This window comes from Panthera onca, chromosome E2 (genome assembly GCF_046562875.1).
Source record: "Panthera onca isolate mPanOnc1 chromosome E2, mPanOnc1 haplotype 2, whole genome shotgun sequence".
NCBI classification, from domain to species: Eukaryota; Metazoa; Chordata; class Mammalia; order Carnivora; family Felidae; genus Panthera; species Panthera onca.
Window position 1 is genome coordinate 3829986 of NC_138353.1, and position 21426 is coordinate 3851411.

At 55.1% G+C, this 21426-nt stretch overlaps 3 protein-coding genes across 10 annotated transcripts; 2 read left to right on the forward strand and 1 right to left on the reverse strand.

Moving 5' to 3' along the window:
* The first annotated feature begins 27 nt into the window (after positions 1-27).
* On the forward strand, positions 28-7561 carry TFPT (TCF3 fusion partner). Its single transcript, XM_060652662.3, has 6 exons — positions 28-429; positions 836-1094; positions 3625-3695; positions 6590-6659; positions 6739-6957; positions 7406-7561. The coding sequence occupies exons 1-6, from the start codon at positions 407-409 to the stop codon at positions 7523-7525; spliced, it is 762 nt and encodes a 253-aa protein (XP_060508645.1). The 5' UTR covers positions 28-406; the 3' UTR covers positions 7526-7561.
* Positions 7562-7619: 58 nt separating this feature from the next.
* NDUFA3 (NADH:ubiquinone oxidoreductase subunit A3) lies at positions 7620-10002 on the reverse strand. Of its 2 annotated transcripts, none has more exons than XM_060652702.2 (4): positions 9876-10002; positions 9578-9652; positions 8213-8290; positions 7620-7771 (listed from the first exon to the last, which is right to left on the reverse strand). In XM_060652702.2, the coding sequence occupies exons 1-4, from the start codon at positions 9976-9978 to the stop codon at positions 7680-7682; spliced, it is 348 nt and encodes a 115-aa protein (XP_060508685.1). In that variant the 5' UTR covers positions 9979-10002; the 3' UTR covers positions 7620-7679. The 2 variants fall into 2 exon arrangements, with proteins under 2 accessions (XP_060508685.1, XP_060508684.1); XM_060652701.1 differs by having other exon boundaries at positions 9578-9679; positions 9876-9993.
* A 3-nt stretch (positions 10003-10005) lies between these two features.
* Positions 10006-19230, forward strand: OSCAR (osteoclast associated Ig-like receptor). 7 transcript variants are annotated; one of them, XM_078439352.2, is made up of 6 exons: positions 10006-10133; positions 10708-10837; positions 11543-11575; positions 14882-15290; positions 16256-16537; positions 17398-19230. In XM_078439352.2, the coding sequence occupies exons 3-6, from the start codon at positions 11555-11557 to the stop codon at positions 17532-17534; spliced, it is 849 nt and encodes a 282-aa protein (XP_078295478.2). In that variant the 5' UTR covers positions 10006-10133; positions 10708-10837; positions 11543-11554; the 3' UTR covers positions 17535-19230. The 7 variants fall into 7 exon arrangements, with proteins under 7 accessions (XP_078295478.2, XP_060508623.2, XP_060508622.2 ...); XM_060652640.3 differs by lacking the exon at positions 10708-10837; XM_060652639.3 differs by lacking the exon at positions 10006-10133 and having other exon boundaries at positions 10594-10837.
* The last annotated feature ends 2196 nt before the right edge of the window (positions 19231-21426 follow it).

Below are 21426 nucleotides of genomic sequence, written 5' to 3' on the forward strand. Positions count from 1 at the left end.
CAACAACTTTATTAGCTCCTGCCGCTAGGCGGAGAAGCGGTGAGTCCGAGAGGAGACGGATCTGTCCGGTTTACGGCCTGCCGAGGACTGAAGCTGCTAAGCGGAGAATCGCCGTAGCCGGGCGAGAAGGTGTCGAGACAAGAATAAAGACGGGGACAACTCGGACACTAGGAGAGGAGTGCGACGAGAAAGCAAGGCCTTTAAGCCGGGACTCGGGGTGGAGGTGGAGGGGGTGGGGAGTGAAGCCGGAAATAGGGAACTACAACCCCCAGAAGGCCTAGCGGCTAAGTCCCGGATGCCTCGGCCGTAAAGCCTGATGGGACAAGTAGTTTTGCGAACGACTTAACCTGGAGGTTTGCGAGGTTGGAAGTTCTGAGACCCGCGGCGTCCGGAGAGGGAGACAGACATGGAACTGGAACAGAGAGAGGGGTGAGTGGCTTTGCATAAAACTACGACTCCCAAGAGACATTGCGGTTGCAGCACGTGCAGCCGTCTGCGCTTTTAGCTGAGGGTGGATGGGTATTGTAGTTCATGCAACTGCTTTCGCTTAGCGCTCTTAAGGGACCAGGGTCTGTGCTGGGCCATCCGCGGGGAGAAAGCTACGGTCTGGAGTTTTGGATCCTAGGACCAGGGGTCGGGAGCCTGGGCTCCTGGATCCTGGGATGAAGGGCTGGGGGCTTGAACTCCTTCGGATCCTCGGGGAGCAAGAGTCTGGAGGTCTGGATCCTGGAACGAAGGGATGGGGCTCGGATTCCTGTGGGACTCTAGGATCTGAAGGATCCGGAGGGGGCTGGGGGCCGGGAGTTCAGGGTCCCTGAGCCCCCTGACCTTGCAGGACCATGGCAGCCGTGGGCTTTGAGGAGTTCTCAGCGCCGCCAGGCTCAGAGTTGGCGCTGCCTCCGCTGTTCGGTGGTCACATCTTGGAGAGCGAGCTGGAGACAGAAGTGGAGTTCGTGTCTGGGGGTCTGGGCGGCTCTGGGCTCCGGGAGCGAGATGAAGAGGAAGAGGCCGCCCGGGGACAGCGGCGGCGCCAGCGAGAACTAAATCGAAGGAAGTACCAGGCGCTAGGTCGGCGCTGCCGGGAGATCGAGCAGGTAGGTGAGTGCGGATTCCTCGGCTTGGGGGCCCCTTGGCCTAAATCACCACCCCTTCCCCATCTCTGCCCATATGCCAGCTTTCCTTACCTAGCTGAATGAACCTTTCATTCATTTATTCATTCATGGTTCGTTTGCTCTGCGCCTGTTACCTGTCGGGCACATGCAAAGCACCTGGAGAGCGGTGTGCTCACCAGCGACCCTGACCACCCAGATCAGCTCACTGATGTTTCCTACATGCCTCTGGTGCTCCCGCTGATCAGGCTTTTCAAGTCCCCCTTACCCCTCGCGTCAGGCTCTCACGTCCTGTCCATCCTGCCTCTTCAATCCCGCTTGGATCCTTCTCCTGTCCATCCCCATGGCTCCTGCCCCAGACACAGGTTCTATACGCAGCATCACAGCATCAGCTTCCTTGGTGAGAATGAGGAACGCACCTTTGGCAGGGACCAGATCTAGAAAGGCCAGGAACACCAGGGCACGAAGTTTGGGTTTGGTTTTGTTTTGAAGGGAGGAGGAGCTCCTGAAAGTTTTCAAACGGAGGGAGGAACAGGGTCAGATCTGGGTGTTTGAAAGACTGAGCTAGGTTGTGTTAGTGTCACAGGCCTCCTGTCACCAGGTACTAAGTAACGGCAATGCACCCTCCCGTAGTTATGGAGGCTGGAAGGGCAAGGTCAGGGCGGCGGCGGGCTTGCTTGCTGGCAGTCATGGTGTTCCCTGACCGGTGGATCTCTGCCTTCATGTGGTGTTCTCCCTGTGCATGCCTCTCTGTGCCCCAGCTTCCTCCGTTTGGAAGGACACAGTCATGTTGGATCAGGGCCCACTTAGTGACCTTTGACTCCAACACCTCTGTGAAGACCCTGTGTGCCAAGAAGGTCATGTTCTGCGGTACTGGGAGAGTTAGGACTCCACCCACACCATCCAACCCCTCACAGTGGTGATGGGGAGCGCTGGAAGAGGGGCGGCTGGTGTAGTGGCCCGGGCAGGACAGGACGAGGTCTGAGCTGGAGCGGGAGGTCAGGAGGCGGCAGATGGAGACCGTGGGTGGGCGTTCAAGCCGTCTTAGGATGAGGAATGCGTCAGGCTGCCTGGAGCAGGACCTCGGTTCACCCAGGGCTGGCTGGATGTGTGCTCTGACAGGAGGTGTTGGAGGACCACGGGGCAAGTGGGAGGGAGCAGTCAGCCCCGTGTACTAAAACGTCCCCCCTGAAGCTGTACTAAAGCCCAAGCTGTGTACGCCCAACGGCAGCTAGGATGTGCACAGGACGCGAAGAGCCATTTGGTTTTATGTATGTGTGTGCGCGCAGGCGTGCACTAGATGGTTTGTGGACAGATCGGGTGTAACGTACACGAACCAGACAGCATACATCTCGAACTAGACCGCGGTTGCCTCCACGCCGTCCTTCAGCTCACCCCGACCTTCCTCCCTCCTCCACCGCTGCTTTCTTACTCTTCCCCCTGGGGACTCCTCTCGGGGATTCCACAACAGCAGTGACAACAGTAACATTTCATCCCGGGAATCCTGCGTTCACAGGGTTTTTCAGTACCCGGGTGGTGCCATCAGAGGGACCGCTGTCATAGGGGAGCACCCACCTGTCATAGGGGAGCACCCACCGTGTGCCAGGCTCACCCAAGGCTTTCCGCACAGGGCATCTCCGGGCTCCCTGCTGTCTCCACCCACTCCACGCCCCACCCCTGCACTGCCCCAGCTGGCAGTGGGGACCCCAGCCCTGTTTAACACGTCATGCTGGGGTCCACAGGGACTCAATCATCTGCTCAAATGGAGCTGGCATTTGAGCTTCTGCTCTTAGCCCCACCTCCCCCGCCCCACTCCCCATTAGGAATAGGTGGTGGTGTTATTCCTGTTTTTACAAATGCAAACAGCTGAGGCTCAGGGAGGTTCTAAGGAACTGGCCCAAGGTCACCCAGCAAAGTGGCAGGCTGGGGTCGGAGCCCACGTCTTCTGACCCAGGGGCGGAACCTGCTCATCTGTGTCTCTCTGATGGCTCCGAGGTAGCCAGCTCCTGCCTAATCTCCAGCAAGTTGGCCTGTTTGGTGTTGCGCGACACTTGACATGACAGAAAGTCACGCATTTATTAGCAAGTATGCGTGGAGCACCGCCTCTGCCAGGCTCTGCTCAAGGCATGGGGACACAGGCATAAGTCCCTGTCCTTTGGAGCTTATGTCCCGGTGGGGGAGACAGACAGTGAGCAAGAAGAAAAGTGGGTGGGCGAGAAGGCAGTGAGGAGTGTGGGAAGGAAACGAGCCGAGAGGAGGGGCTGGGCGCCCAGGTTCTGGGGGGCAGGGAGAGGGTGCTGCAGTGTAGTGGGAGGTCCCTGACTGGGAATGTGGGAGCTCAGACTTGAGGGAGCGGTGCAGGCGTGTGGGGGAGCCCCCAGGACAGAAGGAGGCCCACCGGAGTGGAGGGGATGGAGGGAGAGGCTGTGTGGCCGCTCCCGGGGTCACGGCACGGCACGTGTGGAGTAAGCGACGGGAGTCCCGGTGACCCTTGCGCTCTGCTGCCTCCCTGCAGGTGAACGAGCGGGTCCTGAACAGGCTCCACCAGGTGCAGAGGATAACCCGGAGGCTTCAGCAGGAGCGGAGGTAACCCCTTGCATGTCAGGCCGGGCCCCCTGCCTCCGCTCCCCCGCTGCTGCTTCCGCCACCTCTCGGGCTCCCGGCCCCCTTCCTGTCGGCTCAGCGCTTGCCCCCAGCGCTTGCGGCTTGCCAGGGCCGGGAGTGGAGTCCGCCTGGCCGGGAGACGCGGGGGGTGGGTGGGGGAGGGGGGGGGGGACGAGGAGAGGCGGGGCGAGAACGAAGGGGCGTGGCGTGAAGCCACGGGCTTGGCTTCGGGCAGTGTTGCTGGGGGACTCTGAGCCTGCTTCCTGTCTCAGTTGAATACCCACAGGTGGCGACTTCACCTGAAACTTCATTAAAGTTGAAATTTAACATCTGTCAGGACACACTTAGTTCGTTGAAATGAAATAGAAAATTCGCAACATCAAAAAGCCCGTTCCTGTGTCACTGTCACCACATGCCAGGTGCTCCCCAACAGCGGCAGGTGGGCAGTGGTGACTACAGTGGATGGTGCAGGTGCGGGAAGTTTCTGGGTGCACTTCCGGAACACTTGTAACACCGTGGCAAGGCCACCTAAGCGCTGCCAACCCTCGATCCTGTCTGCAGCTCTGGACAGTGTCCACCTGCTGGACAGTGACTTCTGGTCACCTCACAGGCATCCAGAACTAACCCTGATCTCACCCCCCCAGCCCCCCGTCTGCTCGCGTCGGAGAATGAACCTTCCCAGCTGCTGCTTTCTGTCCCCCCCCCTCATCTGCTGCAACCTCAGAACAGACCCAGGATGCCAGCACCCTGGGCCCAGGGACATGGCTCCTTGTCCAATTCCTGCCACCCTCTCCCTGGCCTCTTAACCTCCCCCAGGTCCCCTGTCCCAACACCCTGGGTGAACCACTTTTCCTATCTGCACCAGTAGCCAACATCCTCTTTACAGTAGAACCAAGAGAGCTTACGAAGCCGGCAGTGGCCTGCGTGGCTGAAACATCACAAGGTTGGGAAGGTATCTGGAGCTGGTAAACTCCCCTCAACAGTACACATCAGTCAGGACGGTTCACCGTCTGAACCATCTATCTGGAGCTCAGCCCTGTGGTTCTCACAGTGTGGTCCCTGGACCAGCAGCGTGGGAACTTGCTCTTGGCTCAGGTCATGATCCCAGGGTCAGGGGATCAACCCCCTGCATCAGGCTCTGTGCTGACAGTGCAGAGCCTGCTTGGGATTCTCTCTCCCCCTCCCTCTCTGCCCCTCCCCTGTGTGCACTCGCTCTTTCAGAAAAAAAAAAAAAAAAAAAATGCCACTATGTAAAAACGGTAAGGCAGTTCCCCCAAATTTAAGAACAGAATTACCATGAGATCTAGCAATTCTGTTTCTGGACGTGTCCCCAGAAGAATCGGAAGCAGGTCACTAGCAGAGGTGTGCCCACCCAGGATCCTAACAGTATTCACAAGAGCCTAAATGTGGAAGGCCCCAAGCATCTGGGTATGGGTGAGCGGAGGAACAAAATGTCTGCACGTGAGAGTATGATTCAGTCTTAAAAAGGAAGGAAATCCCACCACAGGCTACACCGTGCACGAGGACATTGTGCTTAGGGAAGCAAGCCTGTCCCAGAAGGACAAGATACCACGTATACGAGGCACTCAGTCAAGGTCACAGGGGCAGAAAGGAGAATGGTGGTGGTTTAATGGGGCAGGGTTTCTTTCTGGGAAGAGGAAGAGAGCCCCGGAGTCGGATGGTGGGACGGTTGGTCACACAGCAGTGTGAACGTACTTAATGCCGCGAAGCTGCACGCTTAAAAACGGTTCCGCTGGCAAACCGTATGTTATGAATGTCTTACCATAATTCTTAAAAAACACTTTTTTTAGAAGTTAAAAAAAGATAAAAAGTAAGACGGACCAAGTCACTTCTCTGCTCAAAACCCTGCAGAGGCTCCCAGCTGAGTCCCCAGCACACCCCCTGCTCCCGCCTCAGGGCTGCTGTACGCCTCAGGGCTGCTGTACTCGCTGTGCGTTCAGCCAGAAAGGCTTTCCTGCCATTCCCTCGCCTCCGTGAGGCGGCCCCCACCGTCCATCTGAGGTTCAAGCCCTCTTCCAAGTATCCTTGTATTCTCCTCCCTACTTTTCCAGCTTACTCTTTTTTTCTTATTTTAGAGCGAGCACGTGTGTGCTGGCGGGGGGTGGGGGTGGAGGGGGTCAGGGGGAGAGGAGAGGAAGAGTGAGAATCCCAGGAAGGCTCTCTACACAGTCAGCACGGAGCCTGACACAAGGCTTGATCCCATGACTCTGAGATCATGACCGGAGCCGAAATCAAGAGTCGGACGCTTAGCTGCCTGAACCACCCAGGCGCCCCACAGCTTACTCTGCTCTGTTGATTGGCTGATGGTCCCCCTGCAAAACTGAGCTCAGTGTGCACAGGGGTTTCGTTTGGTTCCCCAATGTGTCCCTAGCACTGAGAACACGGGTGCAGAGCTGCTGTGGACACACCATGAGACTGCATGATAAACACTCCTCCGGGCGCCGGCCCACAGGTAGCATTCAGAGCTTAAACAAACAGAAGAACCCCAAAGCCCTGGAAGCCGAGACGGAAGCGGAGAAGGCGGCATCAGCAGGAGTGCCCTGCACCTTTCTCTAGCCCTTTGGTTCCTGGTAAAGAACTCAGCCGACGCCGGAATGTTCTCTGAGCCCGCACACAGTGAGCACTAGGAGATACCACTGTCTAGCTGCAGGGTCACCCTCACGGCCACCCGCCCACACAGGGTTGTGGCGTCCTGTTGACAGTTAACAGGTGAAGAGAGGTCACCTAGTGCGGCCCAGGGTCCCACTGGCTGGGCAGGTATCAGGCACTCAGGTCTCAGATTTGGGAGCTCCGAACCCCTTTCCCGAACCACCGGACGCTGACGCTGTGCCCCTGGGGGCCTCTCTCCGGAGCAGGTTCCTCATGAGAGTGCTGGATGCCTACGGCGATGACTACCGCGCCAGCCAGCTCACCATCGTGCTGGAGGTGAGCGCGGCCTCCTGGCGGGCCGGGCGGGCCGGGCGATGGGATGCAGCCTTCATCTGCTGCCCCTTCCCCCCACCAGGACGAGGGCAGCCAGGGCACAGATGCTCCCACCCCTGGCAACGCGGAGAACGAGCCCCCAGAGAAGGAGGGGCTGTCCCCGCCCCGAAGGACACCCGCACCCCCAGAACCCAGCAGCCCGACCCCTGGTGAGGGGCCCAGCGGGCGCAAGAGGCGGCGAGGGCCCCGGGATGGACGGCGAGCCGGAGCTGTGCTGACTCCAGAACTGGCCCCAGTGCAGGTGGGACCAGGGCTCCTGCTTTGTGACAGTGCTGTGGGAGCTGGGCCCTGCAGCCCTTGTAGGCTCAGGGCTGGGGCAGCTGGAGGAAGCAGGTTGGGCTGCAGGGGCCGGGATGGGCAGGGAAGGAGAAAGCTGGAAAAAGCCAGGTGGGGACTTGGGTGGAAAAGGAAGGAGAGAGACCTGGAGAAGGGAGGGGTAGGAGGGGGGCAGGAAGGAGGATGGAGAAGGTTGGGAGAGACCTGGAGGAGGCTGGGTAGGGGGCAGGTCGGAGGACTGGAGCAGGTGGGGACAGAGGAGGAGGAGGATCAGAGAACAGGGGTGGAAGGGAAGGCAGGGCTGTTGGGGTTCTCCCCGAGGTGCCTGAGGTTGTCTGAGGAGGCAGAATGGTGAGGCCAGCGGCCTTTCTCTAGGTCCCAGGCCTGCTCATGCCTGCCCCTCTCTCCCCCAGATTAAGGTGGAGGAAGACTTCGGCTTCGAAGCAGATGAGGCCCTGGACTCCAGCTGGGTTTCTCGGGGGCCAGACAAACTGCTGCCCTACCCCACTCTAGCCAGCCCCCCCTTTGACTGACCCCCCCCTGCCTCCAATAAACTGACCCACAGACTTGCCTTGGCCACCGTCTACTGTTTCCACCTCTGATCACACACAAACTCAGATTCTGGGGTCGCTTTTCACATTTTATTGGCCACAGGGGAGGGGGCCTCCTCCATGTCACCGGAGGTGCTCACAGTTTCTTCAGCCACTCCAAGCTTGGACCCTCAGGGTCCTGGGGGTGGCTGGGCACATCAGGCATGTTCCCATCATCTCGGAGGGGCACTGTGGGGCAGGAAGGTGGCCCACTGAGACCAGATCTCGGGAGGCCCATAGAGAAAGGCTAGACTGGCAGTTTATACCCAGAGAGGGAAACGGGACCCCAGGGGAGAGAGGGGACACAGAGAAGCAGGCGTACAGAGACACAGAGGGATGGGAGAACAGAGAGGGCAGAGACCCAGAATGACAAAAATCCAGAAAGCAACAGAGAAGGAAACCCAGAGAGGAATACAAATCTGCAATGACAGAAACTCAGAAGTGTAAACACAGACAGGAAATAAGTTTTATGGCACGTGGTTTGGATCTCAAAAGAAAAAAACAAAGTCCAGCCTGCACTGCAAAATCTGTCCCTGCCGAGGAAAGACCCACCCATACTTACTCCTCCCCCAGCACAGGGAGGTCCACCCCCACCCCCACCCCTTCTGGGCAGCCCTCCTTCCAGCTCACCTGGATAGTTGTAGGGCGTGGCCTGGTTGATCATGGTGGCATATTTGGTGAAGGGGCTGATGGTGGGCAGAATTACAGCTGTGGAGAGAAAGGAGTGAGGCCCGGGGGACAGTGGCTCTGGGGCGGGGGGTTGGGGGTGGTCAGGGGCAGAAGCTGAATCTCGGCAAAGTAGGAGTCAAATGCATGGGAGGAGGGGAGCAGGGAGGTCCTGGCCCCTCCAGGAGGCCCCTTGGCACTCTGGGATCCCCATTTATCATCAGGAGAGGGGGTGGAGGGAAGAAATAGGGGTGGTCACCGAATGAGTGCAGGACCATAGAGGTGGTCATGAAGCAGCAGGGGTGGTAGAGGAGGGGAGCTTTTTGGGAATGTTCCAAAGAAATCATGAACTGTAACAAAATCAGGGAAAGGGGGGTTGTCATTGAGAAAGGATTAGTCTCTGAGAAATTACAGTTCACCTAGGGTGGGCGCCAGGAGTCCCAGAGGGAGTATAAAACAATGTTCTAGGCCAGCACTGTCCAAAACAAATATAAGAGCCACATCTTTAATTTCCCACCTTCTAACACTCACATTAAAAATAAAGGATACAAATGAATTTAAAAAAATTTTTAACCTGGTACATCCCAAACAACTCAGCATATAGTCAACATGCAAAAAGCTTGAGATATTTTATATACTCGTCCTGTTCCTTGCAATCTGGTGTGTACTTTCCACGAGCGTAAAAGTGCTTCTTCTCAGGTGCTCAGTGGCTAGTGTGGCCGGTGGCGGCCGTATGGGACAGGGGCTCTAGAACCTTACCCAGTGTGTGGCCCACAGATAAGCCGTGCTGACAAGGCCTGGGACCCTGATATAAACGCTGCATCCCAGACCTATGCAATGACAGCCTGCGAGTGACCCCCAGTGCACGTTGAAGTATGAGTAGCCTTGTTCTAGAACAGAGGTTATCAATCAAGGCAGCACTGAGGGATTTGCAAAGGATACAGATTCCCCTGCTCCACCCCCACCCCACTCAACTCCACACTGAATCTGGTTGATAGCGAGTGTGGAAAGTGGGTAGGATTCGGACATTTTTACCGCTCCGGTGCTTTTAATGGACACCCAGGGCTGAGAACCTGTCCCTTAGAGGGATCACGGACCTCTTGGGTAGGTGTGTACGGGTGGGAAGGGGTCATAATATTGGCGAGGGGAGTAGGCAAGGGGGCGGCGTGGGGGCGCTGACACACGAGCGGAGCAACAGAACGTTGAGGGCGGCGACAGGGCCTCGGAGCTCCAGGATGGACGCAGGTGGGGAGCGATGGGACCTTTGGCGAGGGCGGGGAATGGGGGTAAAGCTGGGACGCCAGGTGGGGGCGATGCACGCTCACGCACCGAGGCCCGCGATGGTGAAGGACGCGACCAGCACCGGCTCCTTGGCCCAGACATCCTTGAGGAAGGCGGTGAGTCCTGGAGCGGGGGCGAGGAGGGTCACCCCTGCAGGGGATGCCCCTGATGACCTCTAACCCTCTCACGCCACCCCCACCCTGAAGGAGCCCTCTTGTGATCTCCGCGTCTCCCGCTAACCCCGGACCCCTCCGCCTCTACCGGGACTCGGCCCTGCCCTACCCCCGACACTGCTCGGGGCTCCCGGAACCACCCGGCCCCGCGCGCCTGCGGCGCCAGCACTTACTCCCGGCCATCTTGGTTGCGTCGGCGGCGGCGGCAAGAGCGCGGAGCACTCTGGGAGTTGTGGTCCCTGCGCCGGAGACTTCGCTGAATCTGCGCGTGCGCATTGGCAAAGAGCAGCTGTCATGGGCCGCGGCGAGGACGCGGAGTACTCCGTAACTTGTGGTCCCCGCGCGCGTCTCCGCAGTCTGAGCCCGCGCGTGCGCACTGCCGCAGAACAGCTGTCCGAAGCGGTGGCAAGAAAGTGGGCGGCGCTGCAGATGTAAGTGCAAACCTGTCTCTTTCGCCTAGGAGTCACTCCGGAGCTGTACTCCCAGTCCTCCAGCTGCGACCCATCTAAGGCGGAATGCAATAGTCCTCAGTTTAGAGTTTGCTCAGGAAAGCCCATTTTATAGACGGAGAAGCGGAGGCTGGGAGAGGACAAATGACTGAACTATCATTTGAGGTCGCAGCTCAACATCAGTTCGTCCTTTAACTCTCATCCCAGAAGGGTTAAGGGCCTTCTGTGGATTCTCTCAGCGCCATATGTGTCCTCCATAGTCGCTCACCTTTTTCTTTTCTTTTCTTTCTTTCTTTTTTTTTTTTAACTCACACGGTCGGCCTCTCTCTTTACATCAGCCTGGGAGCTGCTCTAGGGCAGTAATAGGGTCTGACTCCTCTCTGTGCCCCCAGAATAGTGCAGCACAGGGTCTGGCACATAATAAGTGTTAGTTATCTTTTTTTTTTTTTTTTTTTAATTAGTGAACTGCCCATTCTCCCAGCTTTTTCCACAGCACCATGGGGCTGTGACTCTGTCACCCAGAGTCCCCCACTTCCCTGCTCTCTTCCTTAAACAGAGCTCTGACTTTCTGATATTGCATTTCCTGAGACGTTAGAGGGCACGGCTGAGCCCTGGCTCCTACTTCTGCTCCAGCCGAGATCTGCCCACCATGATCCTGGTGCTGATCCTGCTGCTGCTGGCCCTCTGTGAGCTGCTCCCCCCTTCTCCCTGGGTCCCAGGCTGGCTGGGGTGCAGGGAGATAGGCTGTGTGGAGCAGGTGTGGGGCAAGGAAGAGGGCTACTGAGTCTCCCTGAGGGCAGGTGCAGGATAGTCAGGCAGCACTAGCTGAGGGTCCCGAATTCTAGGCCAGAATAAGGGGACAGGGCAGGGGGCCCAGATCCTTGGGTCCTATAGCAGGAGGACACATGGACCCTGAATTCCTGTTCCTGGAAGGGAAGAGGAGGGAGTGGGGACAGGATTCGCTGGGTGTGGAGGCAGGAGGATGCTAGGGTACCTGAATTCCTGGGGATAGCAAGTGTAGAATCCTAGATTCTGATGTGGGAGGGGATGAAGCCAGACCACTTGGGTCTCTGGGGAGAAGGGAGCTGGGGGCCCAGACTCCTGACCCCCAGGGAGGAGACCCTGTGGGCTCAGATTACTGTCTCCTGGAAAAGGGGAAGGGAGTCCAAGGGCCTGAACACTGGGTGTAGAGGCAAGAGGGGGCTGGGGCCAGACTTCAGGCTTCTGAAGTAGGTGAGGACTGAAGTCCACAGTTATGGCTACCGAGAGAGGTAAAATCCTGTTTCCCAGAGGAAGGAGGGCCTGGGGACTCAGGTTCCTGGGTTCACAATGAGATAGGGATAGCAGCAGCCTAGGGCTTTGAAAAGACTTAGCCCCTCCACCTTCCGCAGGGCCTCTGTGTGATGCAGACATCACGCCAACTGGTGAGTAATACCCTCCATCTGTTCACCTGTATGCTGCTGACAGCCCATTTCCAACTACTCAGATTTTCTCTTGGTGCCCAGCTTCACCCCAGATTTCCGTATTTTCCTCCCTCCCTTCCCTTCTTTCATCTTGTCTCCCCTCTCCTTCCTTTCTTTCCTTCTAACCTCACTCCCTTTAGTGACCAGGATAGGTGAGTCAGCTAAAGAGATGTAAGCTTCACCATATTATTCATTGACAACTTTGAACAAATTACCGCTTGCTGTTTCCTTCTCTGTGAAATGGGCTTTCCTGTGGATGTAATAAAATCACCCACGTGTACGGGTCACCTGTCTGGCTCAGCGGGAAGAGCATAGGAGTCTTGATGTCGGGGTCATGAGTTTGAGCTCCATGTTGGGTGTAAAGATTGCTTTAAAAATAAAATAAGGGGCCCCTGGGTGGCTCAGTCGGTTAAGCATCTGACTTTGGCTCAGGTCATGATCTCATGGTTCATGAATTCAAGCCCTGCATCAGGCTCTCTGCTGACAGCTCAGAGCCTGGAGTGAGTATTTTAAAAATTAATTTAAATACCCTTGGCTCAGAGCTTGGCATAATGCAGGGCAAGAAATAGGATCTCTGGGGGCGCCTGGGTGGCTCAGTTGGTGAAGCATCTGACTTCGGCTCTGGTCATGATCTCACGGTTCATGAGTTCGAGCCCCGCATCGGGCTCTGTGCTGACAGCTCAGAGCCTGGAGCCTGCGTCAGATTCTGTGTCTCCCTCTCTCTCTGTTCCTCCCCTGCTCGCACTCTGTCTCTCTCTCTCTCTCAAAAATACGTAAAGATTTTTAAAAATATTAAAAAAAAAGAAATAGGATCTCTGGCAATGCCAACTATTGCCCCATTTGGAACCCTACATCCACGAGAGTAAGATTCTCCACCCTGAGATAGCCTTGGGTTTCTTTACAGGTTTTGTCTTTTCTTTTTCATTCCTTTTCTTTTCCTTTCTCTTTCTTTCTTTCTTACCTTTTTTTACTTATTTATTTTGAGAGAGAGAGAAAGCACGAGTCACGAGAGGGGCACAGCGAGAGAGGGAGAGAGGCAGAGAGAGAGAGAGAGAGAGAGAGAGAATATCTCAAGCAGCTCCACACTGTCAGCTTGAAGCCCAATGCGGGGCTCAAACCCACAAACCGTGAGATCATGACCTGAGCCGAAGTTGGATGTTCAGATGGCTGAGCCACCTAGGCACCCCTCTTTTCAAGTTTTCTGATTGGTGAGATCTCTTCTTTCTCTGAAACCTCCCCCACTACATGACAACTTCAAACAAGAATCACCTGGAAAACAACTGATACCTTAGCTATCAATTTATTTTGAATTATTATTTTTTAATGATAAATCTAACATATATTCATGATTTAAAAATTATTACCAAAGGACTTAGAAACTCCCTCTTTCACTTCCCCATCTTCCTTAAATAAGCTCTGAATCCTTGTTTTAAAAAATCCCCATGCATTCAGACACATGTATGTATTTATATACTTCTTTGTTTTCTTGCTGAGGCAAAATTGATATTTCATGACCTACAGTGTTCTGCCTCTCACATTTTTCACTTTACAATCTGTGTTGCAGATGTTTCCATACTATTATAACTAACTCTGCTTTTTAAAAAAATACCGTTTAACATTTGCTGATGTATGGTAGGATTCTATTTTATTGGTCCTATTGATGTATATTTAGGTTGTTTCCAGTATCCTCCTCCCGCCCTACCCCAATCAATAATTCAGCGAGTGCTCCAGTGTGAGCTTTTTGTGCCCATATAGCTACATTTGTGTAGGGCAGAACAGGAGTTATTGGGTTGTTTGTCATTTCCTCTGTGTATTTTGATAGAAATGGACAAATTGCCTTCTCAAAAGGTGCACTTAAGTGGACCTAACTACTCGTTTCACTCTGTCTTCACCCAAACAGGATATAAACCATTGTTTAAATTTTTGACAAGCTGATACGCAAAAAAAAAAAAAAAAAAAAAAAAAAAATCTTAACTGTTAATTTTTTTTAATGACTACTGCTAACATTAAGCAACTTCCCCTCCCCCCGCCATGTGTTTTAATCGATTGGACTTCCTCTTCTGTGTACTGCCTTATTCATATAACTTGTCCAATTTTCAACTTGGCTGGGTTTGGGATTTCTTTCTCTACTCCTTTTAAAAAAATGTTTATTTGTTTTTGAGAGAGAGAGAGAATGGGAATGCAAGCGGGAGAGGGACAGAGAGAAAGACACAAAGGATCTGAAGCGGGCTCTGCACTGATAGCAGTGAGCTTGATGTGGGACTTGAACTCACCAACTGCAAGATCGTGACCTGAGCTGAAGTCAGACACTCAGTCAAAGGAGCTACCCAGATCCCCCTCTTTCCATACTCTTAATCTCTGTGATTAATGAATAAGTCATTTCCGTCAGGGCTGCTGCTTGTCTTCTAGCTTATTTCTTCTATTCTCATACACAACTTAAAAAATTTGAAGTCATCAAATTAATTAACCTTGTCTCTCCTGAGTTTTTTGTTTTATGTTTTAAGATAGCTGTCTCTGCCCCCAGGACAAATCTATTTTCCTGTATTTTCTTCTCATACTTTAACAGTAAAACAAAACAAAATAAAACAATGCAGGTCTTTAATTAACCTGGAGCTGGTTTTGGGGAATGGTCTCAGGTACAGATACAACTTTTTTTTTTTTTCTACCCAAATAGATAGCGAGTTCTGGCAACTATTGAAATATATTGACTATGTTAAAAACAGTCAAGAGCAATTTAAAATTGCAGATTTCTGGGACCCAATCCCTTGACATTATGTTTAAAAACCATGGAGTAAGGGGCGCCTGGGTGGCTCAGTCAGTTAAGCAACTGACTTTGGCTCAGGTCATGATCTCATGGTTCATGAGTTCAAGCCCTGCATCAGGCTCTCTGCTGACAGCTCAGAGCCTGGAGTGAGTATTTTAAAAATTAATTTAAAAACCCTTGGCTCAGAGCTTGGCATAATGCAGGGCAAGAAATAGGATCTCTGGGGGCACCTGGGTGGCTCAGTCAGTGAAGCATCTGACTTCAGCTCAGGTCATGATCTCATCACAGATCATGAGTTCGAGCCCCACATCAGGCTCTGTGCTGACAGCTTGGAGCCTAGAGCCTGTTTCTGATTCTGTCTCTCTCTCTCTCTCTTTCTCTGAAAAATGAACAAACATTCAAACAAACCATGGAGTAAAGCTTAGGAGTTGCCCTGATACTCTGACTTGTAGCTAGTGTTGACAATCCTTGATTGGAGTCAGTGCCTCCTGTTTTACAAGCAGGAAACTGAGGATGAGGAAGAAGCAGTGATTGCCCCAGGTGATTCTCTTCCCACCCCATCTCCTCGGGCTCTCAGGAAGCTCAGGGACCCAGGCAGCCCTGTTTATTCAGTCCCCCCAGCCTCATACCCCAAGCCGTGGCTAGGGGCTCAGCCTGCCGCAATTGTAACCCCTGGGGTCAACGTGACCTTGAGTTGCCGGGCACCTCAACCTGCCTGGAGGTTTGCACTCTTCAAGTCTGGAAGGATCATCCCTGTGCTGTACCGGGGCGTGTCCATGGAGCTGGCAGAGTTCTTCCTGGAGGAGGTGACCCCAGCCCAGGGGGGCAGTTACCACTGCTGCTACCGGAGGCTAGGCTGGGGTCTGGGTGTCTGGTCCCACCCGAGTGATACGCTGGAACTGCTGGTGACAGGTGAGGTCCTGGGGCGGGGAAAAAGAAGGGACATTGGGGCAGGATGAGGGAGGGAAAAGGAGGAACGGACATACAGGGAGAGAGAACTGAAAGAGACATAAAGACAGGCTTCTACAATGACACAGAGGAAAAGAGCTACATGGGGAGAGAAAGAGAACCAGAGAAGCAGGGGTGATTCTTAACAGGGAGGACTGTGCCCCCCCCCCCCCCCCAGGTGATCTTTGGCAATATCCGGAGACGTTTTTGGTCGCCGTGACTGGGGAAAGGTGTGCTACTGGCATCCAGTGGGTAGAGCGAGACCAGAGATGCTGCAAAGCACGGGACAGCCCGCACCCTCCTCCCGTAAAACAAAGAATTATCCAGATTTATCCAAAATGTCACTAGTGCTGAGGTTAGGAAACCTTGGGAGAAACCCCGAACCACAAGGAGAAAATATTGGGGAGACACTGCCTCTGAGATTCAGGACAGTAAAACACACGGGACGGGGGGAGAGAAAAACAGAGAATTTTGGTGAGGCAACAAGCGGAGAGAGAAAAGGGGACGTCGAGGGAGATGGAGATGGAGACGCAGAGAACACAGAGAAAGGCATACTTGGGGACGAAGACATGGGGGACACAGGGACAAGGACGCAAAGGGCACAGAGATCCACGAGGAGGCAGAGAAACTGAGGGAGACACTGGCAGAGATTGAGAGGGACGGACAGACTGAGGGAGGGGAAGGGGGAGGGTGGATGGGGAGGGGAGGGGGAGGGACGGAGGGAGGAAGAAGCCGAGGGCGGAGAGGGAAGGGGGAAACGAGGAAGGGGGAAGGAACCAGGGAGAAGAAGAGGGAGCCCAGGAGGGACCGGAGGGAGGGAGGCCGAGGCGGCAGGAGGAGGGGGAGGAGGAAGAGGGGCGAAAGCCGGGGAAGGGGAGGGGGGGGCGCAGGGCCGCGCCAGCGCTCGCCCCCGTCCGTGCCCCTCGCAGACGAGCTGCCGCGCCCGTCGCTGGTGGCGCTGCCCGGCCCGGTGGTGGCGCCCGGGGCCAACGTGAGCCTGCGCTGCGCGGGCCGCCTGGGGGGCATGAGCTTCGCGCTGTACCGCGTGGGCGAGGCGGCGCCGGTGCAGTACCGCCGCTCGGCGCAGCCCTGGGCCGACTTCCCGCTGCGCGGCGCCCGCGCGCCCGGCACCTACAGCTGCTACTACCACACGCCGTCCTCCCCGTACGTGCTCTCGCAGCGCAGCGAGCCGCTGGTCATCAGCGCCGACGGTGAGGGCTGCGCGCGGCCCCAGCCCCTGCTCCCGGACCCCCAGCCCCTCCGTGCTTTCCATCCTGGGGGTCCGGGCCCCCAGCCCTTTCTCATGGGACCTGGGGGTCCGGGCCCCCAGCCCCTTCTCATCGGACCTGGGGATCTGGGCCCCAGGTTCCTCCCTGCTCCCCAACCCGGGGGTCCGGGCGCCTAGCCCCTCCCTGCTCCCCATCCTAGGGGCTCGGGCCCCCAGCCCCTCCTGCTACCACCTGGGGGTCTGGGCCCTCAGCCCCTTCTCATCCGACCAGAGGGTCTGGGCCCCTAGCCCCTCCCTGCTCCCCAACCCAGGGGTCAGGTCTCCCAGCTCCTCCCTGCTCTTCAACCCAAGGGTCCTGCCCCCCAGCCCCTCCCTGCTCCCGCATCCTGGGAGTCCGGGCCCCCAGCCCCTCCTGCTACTCACCTGGGGGTCTGCGCCCCCAGCCCCTTCTCATCTGACCCCGCGGTCGGGCCCCTGGCTCCTCCCTGCTCCCCATCCTGGGGGTCCCGACCCCGGGTTCCTCCCTGCTCTCCAGCCGAAGGGTCCAGGCCCCTAGCCCATCCCTGCTTCCCAACGGGGGAGTCTGGGCCTCCAGCCCCTCCCTGCTCCCCACCTGGGGGTCTAGGGCCCTGGCTCCTCCCTGCTCCCCAACCTGGGGGTTCAGGCCCTATCCCCTCCTCCCCAAACCCAAGGGTTCAGGACCCCTGCTCGCACTGACCCACCTCAACTTTGAGACTGGGAATTGTGTCTGCAGTCTCACCCTGGAGGTTAGAGACCAGGAGGGCAGGGCAGGCCGAAATTGGGTTCGGAAGCTGAAGAGCCCTCTTCCTCGCTGCCCTGCAGGCTCAGGCTCCTTGGACTACACACAGGGCAACCTCGTCCGTCTGGGGCTAGCCGGCCTGGTGCTCCTCTCCCTGGGCACGCTGGTCTTTTTGGACTGGCGCGGCCGGAGTCGCATCCCATGTAGTGTTCGGCCCTGAGTCCTGGAGGACTGGATATAGACGCCCTGAAGCGTGAGAAGACTTTCCAGAGGTGGCGAGAAGAAGCAGGGATTCCCAGGGTTGGACCAGCCCTTGCAAGAGCCCCACAGTTGGGCTGAGCCCAGCTTCTGAATAATAATCTGCTTCATACTGTGTGTTCTCCCTCCCTTCTGGGCCAGTACCTCCTAGATCCGTGGAAGGCTCTATCTGTGGTTAAGGCTTCCCAGCCACAAGGCGTGGGTTCGATTCCCAGTGCTGCTGCTTCCTCGCTGGGATACTAGGAAGATGACCTTTGCCAAGTCTCAGTTGCCTGGACTGTAAAATGGGCTCACTGATAATACTCACTAACTAGGATTATTGTAGGATTAAGTGGGCAATACGCACAAAGCCCTTAAAAGCGACTGGCCCGTAGCAAACGCTCAATAAATGTTAGCTATCGGATGAGTGTGGTTTCTACTCAAGGCTCAGGGCTGGAATGAAGTCACAGTCTTTTTTTCCATGGTGCCAGCTCCAGCTCACCTTGTAAGCAATTCGCTGCCACTTCCTTCGTGACATCATTCTCGGTCGCCAAGCAAACCTCTTTCAAACCCCTGCTCAGACCTTCCCCAAAGGTGGGCCAAGGTCAGATCAAGTAGAACTTCTCTAATTACAGCTTCATTTGCGTGCACTGCAGACTGTTTTCTGGAGCCGTCATTAGGATTAAGAGGCATCCACTGCCAAGGCAACGGCAAGGGCGGTGTGCACAGTAGACTGACGTGGACATTAACACATTGCACCTGGCCTGTTTCCCCGCTGGCTCTTGGCTGCCTTCGAGGTTGTCAAAATAACGTAAACCGTTCCTCACGCAGCCTGCTTGCTCTCCCCTCTTACCTCTCTGGAAGGCCTGACTACATTCAAGTTTCTCCTGTAAAATGGAAAATGGTGGAATAGAGGGGTGGCCTGAAGCTCCCCCCTAGTCACACGGGAAGTCAGTGGCCCATCAGGGAGGCTCCCCCTGACTTTGTGCTTCCACTCATTTCTGGTTCCTTTGCTTTTCAACCACCCTCTCCCTCATTTCTCGTCATCCATCCACCTGCTCATTGATTCTCATCCTTCTTTCCTCCCATCCCTCCGTCCCCTTTGCACTTGCTCTCATTGGATTTTCTATCCTTTCTTTTGCCCTTACCCGTCATTCATTCATTCTTACACCCATTCCTCCCTTTATTAATCAGTTAATCAGCTTATTAATCCAGTCACTTATGTACTATACTTATTCAGTATCTATCAACCAACCGATGCATTTAATTCTTTTTTAAAGATTTTGGGGGGCGCCTGGGTGGCTCAGTCGGTTAAGCCTCCGACTTCGGCTCAAGTCATGATATCAGGGTTCGCTGGTTCGAGCCCTGCATCAGGTTCTGTGCTGACAGCTCAGAACCTAGAGCCTGCTTCGGATTCTGTGTCTCCCTCTCTCTCTGCCCCTGCCCAGCTCACACTCTGTTTCTGCCTCTAAAAAATGAATAAAAAAAATTTTAAAAATTAAAAAAAGATTTTGGGGCACCTGGGGGGCTCAGTTGGTTAAGTGTCCGACTTTGGCTCAGGTCATGATCTCACGGTTTGTGGGCTGGTGCCCCGCATAGGGCTCTGTGCTGACAGTTCAGAGCCTGGAGTCCCTCTCTCTCTCTGCCCCTCCCCGCTTCGTGCTCTCTCTCTCTCTCTCTCTCTCTCTCAAAAAGAAATAAACATTAAAAAAATTTAATTCTTGGGGCGCCTGGGTGGCTCAGTCTTGGTTAAGCCTCCGACTTCGGCTCAGGTCATGATCCCATGGTTTATGGGTTCGAGCCCCACATCGGGCTCTGTGCTGACAGCTCAGAGCCTGGAGCCTGCTTCGGATTCTGTGTCTCCCTCTCTCTCTGCCCCTTCCCCACTCGCACTCTGTCTCTCTCTCCTTCAAAAATAAATAAACATCAAAAAATTTTTTTTTTAATTTAATTCTTCTGGGGCGCCGGGGTGGCTCAGTTGGTTGGGTGTCTGACTCTTGGTTTCAGCTCAGGTCATCATCTTGCAGTTCATGGGTTCAGCCCCTGCATCAGGCTCTGTGCTGGCAATGCAGAGCCTGCTTGGGATTCTCTCTCTCTCTCTCTCTCTCTCTACCCCTCCCCTGCTCGCCCTCTCTGTCTCTCTCAAAATAAATGAATAAAGTTTAAACATTTTTTTAAAATTAATTCTTCTTTAAAGATTTTATTTTTTGGGGTGCTTGGGTGGCTCAGTCAGTTAAGTGTCCGACTTCGGCTCGGGTCATGATCTCACGATCAGTGAGTTCAAGCTCTAGTCTGGGAGAGAGAGAGGTCTAGTCTCTCTGTGTCGGGCTCTGTGCTGACGGCTCGGAGCCTGGAGCTGCTTTGGATTCTGTGTCTCCCTCTCCCTCTCTGCCCCTCTCCCACTCATGCTCTGTCTCTCTCAAAAATAAACATTTTAAAAAAAGATTTTATTTTTTAAGTAACCTCTACACCCAACGAGCCACCCAAACTCACTCCACCGAATGAGCCAGCCAGGTGCCCCAACTTATGCATTTACTTATCCAACAGGCCTGAAGAGTCCTTCTTCCTAAAGTGGGGAGAGGGGGAGGGGAAGGTGGAAAATGTAATAACAACAGAGAGGGATGTGTGCCCCACCGAAATCAGGCATAAAGCAGGAAAGGCACATATGAGTGCTGAGTGGCGAGAAGGGCTTGGAGACGGAAAGTGTGCCTTTCCGTCAAAGGCATCAAGGGGAGCCAGGTGAAAATAGATTATTGATGGCTAATGTCATTCATAGAATATTACTGAGTGAGCAGTCGTGAGAGTACTAACTGCATTCTCTACCAGCCATGGTGCCTCTGCACCGGTCGGTCCGCCGGGCAACCCCCATCATCACCAACAGCCCCCTACGGCCTGTGTGTGTGTCTGGTCTGGGACTTCAGAGGGCCCTTGCCGTTAGGCTGTGGGGTTTGTCCCCCGTGGTTGTGCCACAGGACCAGGACAGCAACAGTGACGACAGCCGTCCCGTCCAGCCTGTGGAGTCGAGGCTTCTGGGCTTTACTGGCTTTGGTCTCCTCCGTCACCTCCACTTCTGAATGAGGAAGAGGAAGGGGAATGTGATCACATTTAACAACTGCAAAGCAATTTACCGTCCCTGAGGCGGTGGTTCCTGGTATTGGTCACCCACAATTGCTCAGCACTTACAAGGCGTTCCTGAGGAGGCCGTGACGGATCTGCTCCCCTCCCTCCTCCCTAGTCCCTCTGGCCGGGTCCACCACTCTCAGCCTTCTGGCCTCAGAGTAGATGTCGTTTCAGCTGCCAACTTTTGCCTGGCCCACGTGTGTTCCGTAGTGCCCTGTCGTCCCCGAATTGAGTACTGGGACCGTGTTCTGATTCTCTCTCTCTCCCAGACTAGACCACAAGATCCTCCCAGGAGTGGCCAGGTCGTTTCATCACTATGTCTCCAGGGCCTGGGAGGGGTCTTAGGAAGCACGCAGGGTGTGGCTGGGTGAGCTCAGCATGCTGAACATTAATTATCTAAGCGGGCTCTGTACTTTCGCCCTTGGGCAGCGAGCAGAATGACGGGCCCCCCCCCAGCACGTGATGTCCCAATTCCTGTAGCCTGTGAAAATGTTACACATGGCGAAAGGGACTTCCCGGGTGTGATTACGTTAAGGGTCACGAGGGGAGGTTATCCTGGACTATTCAGGGGGGTTCCATGCAGTCACGGGGGTCCTTATTAAAAGAGGGAGATAGAGGGGTGCCTGGGTGGTTAAGCGGCTGACTTCGGCTCAGGTCATGATCTCACAGCTCGTGGGTTTGAGCCCCGCGTCGGGCTCTGTGCTGACAGTTCAGAGCCTAGAATCTGTTTTGGATTCTGGGTCTCCCTCTCTCTC

What these genes read in the sequence shown, in the direction of transcription:
- TFPT (XM_060652662.3), top strand. Translation starts at nt 407, where the DNA reads ATGGAACTGGAACAGAGAGAGGG. An exon ending in GAACTGGAACAGAGAGAGGG is followed by an intron (nt 430 to 835) that starts GTGAGTGGCTTT and finishes CTGACCTTGCAG; the next exon opens with GACCATGGCAGCCGTGGGCT. An exon ending in CAGAACTGGCCCCAGTGCAG is followed by an intron (nt 6,958 to 7,405) that starts GTGGGACCAGGG and finishes TCTCTCCCCCAG; the next exon opens with ATTAAGGTGGAGGAAGACTT.
- NDUFA3 (XM_060652701.1), bottom strand. Translation starts at nt 9,978, where the DNA reads ATGCGCACGCGCAGATTCAGCGAAGTCTCCGGCGCAGGGACCACAACT. An exon ending in CGCAACCAAGATGGCCGGGA is followed by an intron (nt 9,680 to 9,875) that starts GTAAGTGCTGGC and finishes CATCCCCTGCAG; the next exon opens with GGGTGACCCTCCTCGCCCCC. An exon ending in CTTCACCATCGCGGGCCTCG is followed by an intron (nt 8,291 to 9,577) that starts GTGCGTGAGCGT and finishes TTCTCTCCACAG; the next exon opens with CTGTAATTCTGCCCACCATC.
- OSCAR (XM_078439352.2), top strand. Translation starts at nt 11,555, where the DNA reads ATGCAGACATCACGCCAACTG. An exon ending in GCTGGAACTGCTGGTGACAG is followed by an intron (nt 15,291 to 16,255) that starts GTGAGGTCCTGG and finishes TGCCCCTCGCAG; the next exon opens with ACGAGCTGCCGCGCCCGTCG. An exon ending in GCTGGTCATCAGCGCCGACG is followed by an intron (nt 16,538 to 17,397) that starts GTGAGGGCTGCG and finishes GCTGCCCTGCAG; the next exon opens with GCTCAGGCTCCTTGGACTAC.